Genomic DNA, 10,335 nt, shown 5'->3' with positions numbered 1-10,335 from the left:
TTTAGTCTTTCATCTCTCAAAATACGTGAATTTAATCATTTTAATTAAATTTAGTAAGTTTATTTGATATTCAGTACACATTTCAAGATTTCAAGATTGTATTTGAGTTGTTTAAACTGTTTGACACATTTTCACTTTAATGTTAAGTCAAATACTATTATGAAACACACTTGAAATGTCAAATAAACTTAACAAAATTTGATTTAAAAGACTAAATTCACGTATTTCGATAGATGAATGACTAAATTGATCCAAAGTTTCAAAATGGACTAATTTTAAAATTCACTGAAAATTAAGGGATCAAAAACATATTTAACCCATAAAAATAAAAGAAAAAAAGTATTCATTCGTAAGCATATTAGGTTAGGTTGGATTGTGTTTATTTTGAACTCAAGAATTGATTGTATAGTAAAAGAAGAAACCAATAAAACACAGCACAAATGACAGTCCAATTCCCAACTTTGGCTGGAAAAATAAAATCTAATTCAGTAAAGTATTGGTCTGAGAGTATGGAATATAATATATTAAGATACCAAATTCTTGGAAGGGATGAACCAAGATTTCTTGGTTTTCAAGGAATTGAATATATAATTAAAGGTTACACCAAGGGATGGTTCATAATTCATTGTTTTAAGTATTTAGATTTTGTTTTAAATTGTGAAGCACGCCATTGAGTATAAATAGAAATATTATGAGTTTTTAATACAAATTTAATTGAGATAGTGTATGAAGTATTTGCAATGATATTGAGGATATGAATTGAGTGACTCTGGTTATGTACAGTTGGGATAGCAGATATTTGCAAATAAATGAGGGTTTACTAAGGGATGTAATACATGGGATTTGGAAGCTTGAAGGATCGAACAGATAGTGAAGAACCTAATAAATCGCTCCACTGGTCACCAGAGTTTCCGAGAATCCTGTATCCATCTTTCTCCATCTCACTCCTCTTCTCTGATTTGTAGACTACAGCTCGTTTCCCTTGATCTTCTGACCTTCTGAACATTGCAAAATAACAGATTCAAAATTCACCATCAAATAAAAGTGGCATAGCTTCAGAGTGCAAAATCAAAGCACCATCATCCTAAAAGTGTACACGATTACATGTACAATGAAAACTTCTTAGGTAGAAGCTCTTACCTTGCAGATATAACACAGAACAGAAGTTGCAGAAAAGAAACAGTGAAAGCAAGGGGGTGAATTGACTTAGGAACAATAAGTCAAAATTAATGACATAATATGATGATAGCAGAAAAGATGTTAGGTTCTTTGAATATAAACACCCGTAAAAGAAATAGGACTACAACCAGGTATTCCTTTGTATAATTGACTATTGCCACTGCCAAGATATGAAGAACAAAACTCCAGAATACGTGCGGACTATGATGTAATTATTCGTGGTAATAGACAACCATCAAGTACATCATCACCTTGTTGTGTGCCCCTATAAACTGTCTACATTATATAGAATCATGATGGTGTTTGGGGCATCTAATCTCCATTTCCAATCGTTTGTTAGGAGTGTAAATTAATCGAATCCTATGATTAAGATTTTTAATTAAGATATAGTCATCCAACCTGCTCTATATAGAGGTTCAAAATTTATCCATCAAAATTGAGTAAATCAGTCCACTTTAACAACAAAGAGGTTGAAGTCTGGAATTGTTGAAATTAGTTGCTTAAAAAGAAATAAATTATGAAAGGAAATAAGGGTGTAATGCGTTAAATTATTCTTGTGTTCGTATTTCTTCATTTCACAATAGCAAGTTAATTTATTAACTACATCAGTGAATACCTAATCCAAAAAATCTACATGAAGGCAAACCTTACAGAATTTACAGATACAACAAAGAACATACATTAAAGGCATATGATTCAAATAAAAAGGAAAATAAGGAGCGTATATCATGAAATGCTGAAGAGAAAAAGAAGCACTAGACTTGCCACATTTGTGCACATTCCCTTTATAAAAAGCATAATATATGAAACAGTTTCAAAACTTATAATGCTTTCTCAGAGATAACATTTGTATTGTCAGCACCCGGGCCCAAAAATATAATATGTACGAAAACACAAATAGAAGAGAAAAATGTAGATAATATGGCTAGGAGACAAATTGTTTTACTTAAAACGACAGAGACTGTCAATTAATTATAAATTTTAACATTGATAAGATATTAAGAAGACAAACATATCATCATCTAACTCAAAAACAATAACAATTCAATAGTTTTCTGTAATGTCATCTAACAGCAGCATCTAGTCATTAACAAGATATGCCAATATTGATGCTGACATGATATTCGCTTGGATTTTATATGGAGTACTAAAATGAACTCAAGAAACCAAAAACAATGCCAACTGGAGAAACACTAGGTATATTGAAACCAGGGAGAGCAATGACAAGGAAGGAGCATGGAATCTTGTCATTTACTGCAGCATAAAATAACAACTACCAAAGTCTTCTTTCACTAGCTTAGGAGTTGGGTTCAACTTCACGGACTAGACAAGTATAACACTGTTGAGCTTTGTCAACACATATCTAACAAGGGGCATGTCATTTGAAAATAAGAATCCAGGTTATTAGGAAATTCTATATGACCTTATCATGTGCTCTAGTGATTCCTAAAATTCTTCTATGGTAGAACCGTTGAAGTACTTCGACTGTAGGTTGCTAATGAGCAAATATCATTTTATAAAACTAAATTATGTTCATCCATCGCCATTAACTAGGCAGGCAGCTTAAAATCTATATGCAAGCACAATATAAAGTTTATAAGATTGCTAATAAGGTTTTTCCTCCATTTGGCCTTCTCTACAACTATGCACCGCTGTCTTGCATTAATTATCTTTATGCTTAGAGGAACCTTTTAGTCATGATGACACATTGATGAGATACCTCAGGTCTTCTAAATTTCGACCACCCCGCTTGAATGAAAGATCCAAGATATTTAAAACAGAAAGGATTGCAGAACATACTCAGAGAATCTTTCCGCATTTAATTAATGTAGTTAATAAACATACATCATTTGCTGTCCTAAAGCTAGCAAATATGTTTTGGGAATTACCTTAATATGAGCTGGTCCCATTCCTTAAACCCAGCATTGACCAAATTATCAACAGTAACACTCCTGTGTCTTTCACTCCGTCCAGTCAGCAGAATAACCTTGAATCCCAGACTCAGAACACCTTCATAGAGCTTTAAACTGGGTTCTATGGCTGGAGCTCCACCGGTCTCCACCCAATCGTCAAACTTGTCATGGTCAAAAACCTCAAGCCTACAAGCACATTAAAACACGAGAAATTTTATTTGAACGAGAAATGTGAAGCATTTTGTACAACTAAGAGAGAGAAAGAGTGAAAAGCAGAGAAACATGATATGAAACAAATAATGTAATGGAGATAGACAAAAAAAGAAAGTTGCACAAATTGTTGTATGAATTATTATACGTGTATCACATCTCTTCGAACAAACATAAGGCGAAATACCAAATGTGAACAAGGTAAATGCAGAAGAATACTAGAGGCGTTTTGGTCCTTACACTACCACTTACTTTCATGACAACTAGTTCTGAAATTAGAACTTAATTAAAATTTGGAAAATTCTTTCAGATACTAAAATATGTAGCACAGATACTAACAGGGACACGACACAGACATTTGGGTAGTCACTAAAAATGTAGGATACAAGAACACGGATCTATATATTAGATCACCATGTATTACATACTGAAAATCATCTATAAACAAGATTAGTCAAATATAATGAACTAAGCACGTTGTTAGCTAATACAAAAATAAATTTAATTTATCTGTCTAATATTCCAAAGACAAAAAGTGATAATCATATTAGATTTGTTTCTTATTTTTACTTATATAATAAATTTATAAATTTATGGATATTTAGAAAATAATTGTATTTGAAATTATTATCGTTGTATCGGAGTTATATAAAAATTATGTGGAGACAAAAAATTGGCTTTCAAATGCCGTACGTGTGTGGGACACAAGGAAACACCATTTATATCTATGAGGTGTGTCCGAGCTTCATATAACAAGTGGTTAAATCCAAAGACAAAAATTGGCAATGGTTTTTTTAATAACAGAACTGAAGTGATAAACTTTACTTTCAAGGACATTTTTCAATTTTAGCACAATCAAATATCTAAGATATGGTAAATTACACTTTTCAAGTGTTTACCCAACAACAAACTTAGTATTAAGTCTATTATCAGAAACACTCTCAACAACAAAAAAGATTAAAAAAAAAGAAGGAAAACCACAAATTAAAATTGACATTTATGCATAAACATAAGCTAATAAACAAATTCTAATCACCTTGAAATTTTTTCTTATTTAAAAAATAAAAGGTTAATATTAACAAAGAAGTTTATCCAAACTGAGATCATATCCATTATATCCGGTTTACCTACTTTTTTTTTTTTACTCTGGAGTAAAACGAAATCAAAATGCAGAACCATTACCCATATCCATGTGCGGAATAATAGGGGAGATTGGAGAGCAAGGTCTCATCAATGTCGAAAATCCACGCGTCTTTGCCATCGTCACTGAGTTTCACACTCTTGGCATACTCCTCCGCCTCCTTGGACACCATCTCCAGATCCACCAAGTACCCTTTCCCCGTCATGTACTCCTTGACGAACTCCGCGCACTCCTTCGGCACCGTCTTCCACTCGCCCAGGTTGTTCGCCTCCCCAGCCACGCGCCACGCGCCACATCGCAGGAGTACCTCCTCCTCCACTTCCGCCACCCCCGCGTGCTCCACTATCAGCGGCCGCGGAAACACGCGGTGCTGGTGTGCACTCGGAGAATCGGAATCGGAGACCGAAAACAAGAAGAGAGAAAATAGGAAGAGAAACCGAAGCAGAACGGAAAACTTAATTGGAATCGCCATGGCAGAGAAATTTTGTATGGAAGATGAAAGAAAAAGAATGAGAAAACGAAAGGGAGAAAAAAACAAAGAAGGAAAATGGAGCGGAAAAAAAACGTGAAGAAGCATATACATGTTTATATGCGTGAGAGGAACAGTAACGTGTGCAGAGAAACTTAACGACGTGACGTGAGAGGTTTTTCATTGGGTTGGAAAGTGACGGAGTTTTGGAATATTCCGTCAATTTGGGACCAAGAAAACGTGAATGGGTTGGTGAGTTAGGGGTTGGACGGTGGACCGAGGTAGACACGGAAAAAGTTAGATGACGTGGTCTTACGTGGGACCCACCTCTAAAATATAAGATTAGGTAAATATCCATTTGTTATTTCTTATTTAATATTAAATTTTAACTATAATTAATCGTATAGTATCCAGTTTGGGGCTATTATATCAAATAGGTACCCGGTTTTAAAAAAAATGTCAATTGCATCCCAACTTTTAAAAATTGCTTCAATTAGGTCTCTTTCAGACAGAGTTGACTAACGTGCCACATGTCAATCTTGGTTTTTTTGATTTTTTTTTAATTTTAATTTTTTTTTTAATTTTAATTTTTAAAAAAAATAGAAAAAAATGCTACATGTCAAGTCCCTGTGTGTGACACGTGGCATTGTAATGCCACGTGTCAGTGTCACTATAGATATCATTGTGTTGATTTCGATTTAGTCCCCATATATGTCTTTTGTTTCAATTTAGTACCTAAGTATGTGTATCTAATTCAATTTTGTCCCAATTTTTTTTTAATAATTAAAATATTTTTGTAATCCAACTTTTATAAGATTAAAATTAATTAAGTATAAATATTTTTACAAAATTAAGTACTAATATTTATAATGTTTCTCTCAATTTCAGACCAAATTTATTATTTGTATAAATGTTATACTAATATTTATTATTAAAAATGACTTTTTAACATATTACTTTATTAATTATTTTTTTATTAAGTACTCAGGTTTTGTTAATTTTTATTTTTTTTTTCAAAATATAATAATATTGTCTCTTACTAATTTTAAATCAAAATTTTTATTGGTATGAATGTTATACTATTTTTTTTATTAAAAATGATTTAATAAAATGACTTTTACCACTAAATTTTAATATAAATATAAAATATTTAATTTTTGTAAAACTTTTATACTTAATTACTTTTAATTTTATAAAAAAATATTTTAATTATTAAAAATTATTAGGTCAAAATTGAATCAAATACACATAAGTAGGTACTAAATTGAAACGAAAAAACATAAATGGGGACTAAATTGAAATTAACACAATGACATCTAATAGTGACACTGACACATGGCATTACAATGCCACGTGACACTAACAATGCCATGTGGCACACACAGGGACTTGACACGTGGCATTTTTAATTTTTTTTAAAAACAAAATTAAAAAAAAAAACACAGATTGACACATGGCACGTTGACTAACGGCGTTAGTCAACTCTGTCTGAAAGGGACCTAATTGAAGCAATTTTCAAAAGTTGGGATGCAATTGACACTTTTTTAAAACCGGGTACCTATTTGACACACTAGCCCCAAACTGGGTACTATACGATTAATTAAACCTAAATTTTAGCGTTAAATTATCTCTAAATTAAAATATAATAATAAATTAGTTTCACAAATTTTAACATTTGAACATGATAATCATAATTAATTTTTCTTCTCTTAAAAAATAAATTGATAAGATCTCACGGTGTAAGGCCCACTTTTATTCTGCCCTAATTTTTTTTAAAGGGTTGTCCAAATCAATTGGGCCTAAGGCTGGCTCATAGGGAGCCAAAGACCCAAATCTGCCCTAACCTCACTCATTCGTCTCTTTTTCAGAAAAACAGTTCGCTTATTCCCTCCTAGAGCAGCTGCGAACTCTCTACTAGGGTTTAACCCCCCAATCTTGGTCAAGGTTACACAAGCTCACCCCATTCCCTTACTGTTCCGCTATTTTCCAGCTTCTAAGTTAGTGTCGAGGCCTTGTACTAGCTCATTCCAGGTAAGGGAAGCTAGAACCCTATTGTTTGGTGTGGTGGTTGTTGTTTTGCTTATGTTTCGTGATGTTTGAGCTTATATGTTGTTATGGTTGTATGGTATGGCGAGTATTATTGTTTGGATGTGGAAATGTATCTGTACAGGGAAACAGTGGCGAGAAACGCATGTTCTCGCCCAAGCGGGCCTATCTCGCCCAGGCAAGAATTGCAGAACAGGCCAGATCCACACTCGAGCTCTCGCTCAGGCGAAGAGCTCTCGTTTGAGCGAGACATCTCGCTCAGGCAAGAGGGACTCACCTAAGCGAGATCGCGTGAGGACTTTGGTTGTCGCTGCAGTTTTCAGCCCAGGCGAGAGACTTTGTTTTTAACTGAGGAGACAACTCGCTCAGGCGAGGAGGGACTCGCCTAAGCGAGAATTCACGTTTTCAGCAACCCTCAATGTTGGTGTTCTCGCCCAAGCGAGGGCCTGCTGTTTGAGCGAAAGAGGCCTTCGCCTGAGCGAGGCTAATGCATGTATTGGGATGATATTTGTTGTGTTATATGTGTGTTTACTGGTGATCTACTGCATGATTTCATTACCCTGTTTAAAGCATGAGTGAATTAAGTATGCAAGAACTGTGTGATCTTTGGATTGAAAATGATGAGTTGGATATGATCTTGGCTGTGATCTAATGGAAATGGTTGGTATCAATGAGGCATGGTGTTGATATGAGATGGAGTTCCATATTCATGGTTCGAGAATAATGGGTTGGTATGGATTTTACTGGGAATACGAAAGAGGTGAATTATGAGGAACTGGTATGTGATATATATATATATATATATATATATATATATATATATGTGTGTGTGTGTGTGTGTGTGTGTGTGTGTTTATGCATGTTAAACCCCTTTTGATTGATGAGAATGATTGGTCCGTGTCAGTGCGTAATTCCTTGGACTCCCTAGGTGAGGCTTTCAGGGTCGTGCTTCAGTGTCAGGACGTAATTCCATGGCCCCTATTAGTGGATGTCCATGGTGGTGCCCCATCTATATGGTCTAGTAAGGATTCAATGTAAGGTTGCATCCTGACACTCGAAGGAGTCAGTTAGTCTCACTTAGAGCGGACTGACTCCTGTGGTGAGAGTAGCAGGAGGCCTGAAACTCATTAAGGGCTAACCTTATGTGTGAGGGAATTGATTCATCGTAACACTTGTAACACATAGCTCGAGGATGAGCAGAGGTATCCACCACAAATGCAAGCATCCGTTGAATCCGACCAAATTATATGTATCCGGATGAGTCGAGTCAGAGTCTAGTGTATTGTTTGAGAAAGTCATAACATGTTCGGATGATATATGGAATACTTGGATGATATATGAAATACTTGGATGATATATGAAATGCTTGGATTGTGTAATGCATGTGAACACTTGATGAACTATTTTACTCTAGCTTACCCTTCTGTTTTGTTGTGTGTTTCTGCTGTGTGGTTTTCTCTTTTGCGATGATCATCAACTTGTTGATGGGAGCAGATGCGAGGAACACACGTGGTCATCAGGGAGGTGATGGTTTCGCTGCTTAGTCATCTCGATCTTTCTACTTTGGGCTTTCTTGTTGGGTTGTGGCCCATGTACCAGCTTGACTCTTACTTTACTATTTTTGTTCCTGTTGACCTTGTATCAGTTTGGTTTTGGCATCGTAGGGTGCTTTGGATAACTGTAAGGAGTTAAGTTTAAACTCTGGGACTGCGCAGTTATATCTTTTGTGTGACGCTTTATTTTAATTATGTTTATTGATTAAATGGATTGTTACACATAGATTTTAAAATCTAATTAGTGAATTTTTACAGGAGGTTAGAAGTTTAGCTAGTTAAATACAAATTTTAAAAAAGATTCCTATGTAAAGATATTAAAATTTTTAAAATTAGATTAATTATTGCTACGATATATCAATGGTATGACATAGTTTAATAATTGAGATTACAACAATTAAATATATATCATTCTTTCGATATTTTGATAATATCTTTTAAAAATAAATTGTGATAGTTATGATTGGTTGTTATTTCAACTTATATGTCTTTTAAGAACCATTACAGTAAAAAAAGTTTAAGTTTTAAAATCCACAATACAATACCTTAAGTTTCAAACTTCCAAGTAGATAATACCTTAAACGTAGTTCTTGACAGACTTTTGGTGTGACTCTAGAGGACTCACACTCCCCCAAAGTTTTATAATTTAATTTTTTATATATTATAAAATTATATTTAAATTTTAAATTTTTATTTATATATTATATTATTTATAATAATTTTAGAAAAATTTTATCCAATTCTTTTTATTTTTTCTTTAGTTTCTCTATTTCTTGTACCTATCTCTTACTCATTTCCCTTTTTATCTCAATCTCTAGTTCTTTTAAAAATTAGATTACACCACGGTAAGATAAGAAATATTTTAGATCAATCAATTTCTCTATATAAATAAGTTCATTTTCTACTTTTTCTTTGATAAAACAATTTTTTTTCCTCCTGCATTTTATATATTTTCTACATTTTCTACTTAATGATGATAAATTTGTCTTTTTCTAAATGAGAGATAACAAAATTTATATTAGAAAAATTATGATAAACATTAAAAGAGTTTATTCTTTTCTCAAGAAATAAACTTGTGATGAAGATAAAAAAAATGTGTCTACTACAATTAAACTTAAAAAATAATTTATATATAAAAAATATAATTTGACACCTTTTATTTTTTTGTCTGAGTTCTCCACAAGTGAATATAATGATGAATCATAACAATATTATATCAACTTACTTAATATTGAAATAACATTGTATTCACTTTTTTTTTATAATAATAACAAATTAATAAAATAATTAAAATTAAAAAATATCAAATCGAAAAAATGTTTAAATTTAAAAAAAAATGTTCCATAAAGGGTAAAATTAGTAAATAATAATTTTAACTTAAAAAAATATTGGAAAACAAATGTGAACACCGAATACAAAAATTTCGAGGTAAGTGTAGATATGAAAAAAAAGGGGTCATTTTTTAAAAATTTTAATCGATGAAAATATACAAACGTCTAATGTCACAAATAGTAAAAATGTATACAAATCAGAGAAGAAAACGTGTTACTATTAACGAATCTCTGATGTTACCGGAAATCACAAATGAAATATTTTCTTTTATTTTTATATATTTTTTTTCTATATAAAAATCTAAAATTTTATTGAAATATTTTACTTTAATTTTATTTTAAACTAACAACAAGCTATTAGCAAAGGAGGTTTCTTTAAAATAGGTTTCAACATTTTTTGAAAATTTAATTAAAATATATATTTGCTGTTAAAAAAGTTTCCACATTTCATTTAATTATAGCAAGTTATATAATTTAACGATTTTAATGTTTT

At 32.4% G+C, this 10,335-nt stretch overlaps 1 protein-coding gene across 1 annotated transcript; it reads right to left on the bottom strand.

Moving 5' to 3' along the window:
* Window positions 1–670: 670 nt before the first annotated feature.
* On the bottom strand, window positions 671–5,008 carry LOC114169198 (HAD superfamily, subfamily IIIB acid phosphatase). Its single transcript, XM_028054234.2, has 3 exons — window positions 4,485–5,008; window positions 3,069–3,278; window positions 671–998 (listed from the first exon to the last, which is right to left on the bottom strand). The coding sequence occupies exons 1-3, from the start codon at window positions 4,913–4,915 to the stop codon at window positions 821–823; spliced, it is 819 nt and encodes a 272-aa protein (XP_027910035.2). The 5' UTR covers window positions 4,916–5,008; the 3' UTR covers window positions 671–820.
* Between the last annotated feature and the right edge of the window lie 5,327 nt (window positions 5,009–10,335).

Source organism: Vigna unguiculata, chromosome 11, assembly GCF_037176805.1.
Source record: "Vigna unguiculata cultivar grain cowpea cultivar isolate G323 ecotype 2 chromosome 11, ASM3717680v1, whole genome shotgun sequence".
Classification (NCBI taxonomy): Eukaryota; Viridiplantae; Streptophyta; class Magnoliopsida; order Fabales; family Fabaceae; genus Vigna; species Vigna unguiculata.
This window is presented reverse-complemented; position numbering and strand designations above follow the sequence as displayed.

Excerpts from the sequence above, each read along its gene's own strand:
- LOC114169198 (XM_028054234.2), bottom strand. The coding sequence starts at position 4,915 with ATGGCGATTCCAATTAAGTTTTCCGTTCTGCTTCGGTTTCTCTTCCTA. Across the intron at positions 3,279-4,484 it reads TATTCCGCACATGGATATGG|GCTTGAGGTTTTTGACCATG; the intron begins GTAATGGTTCTG and ends ATGTGCTTGTAG. Across the intron at positions 999-3,068 it reads TGGGACCAGCTCATATTAAG|AAGGTCAGAAGATCAAGGGA; the intron begins GTAATTCCCAAA and ends TGCAATGTTCAG.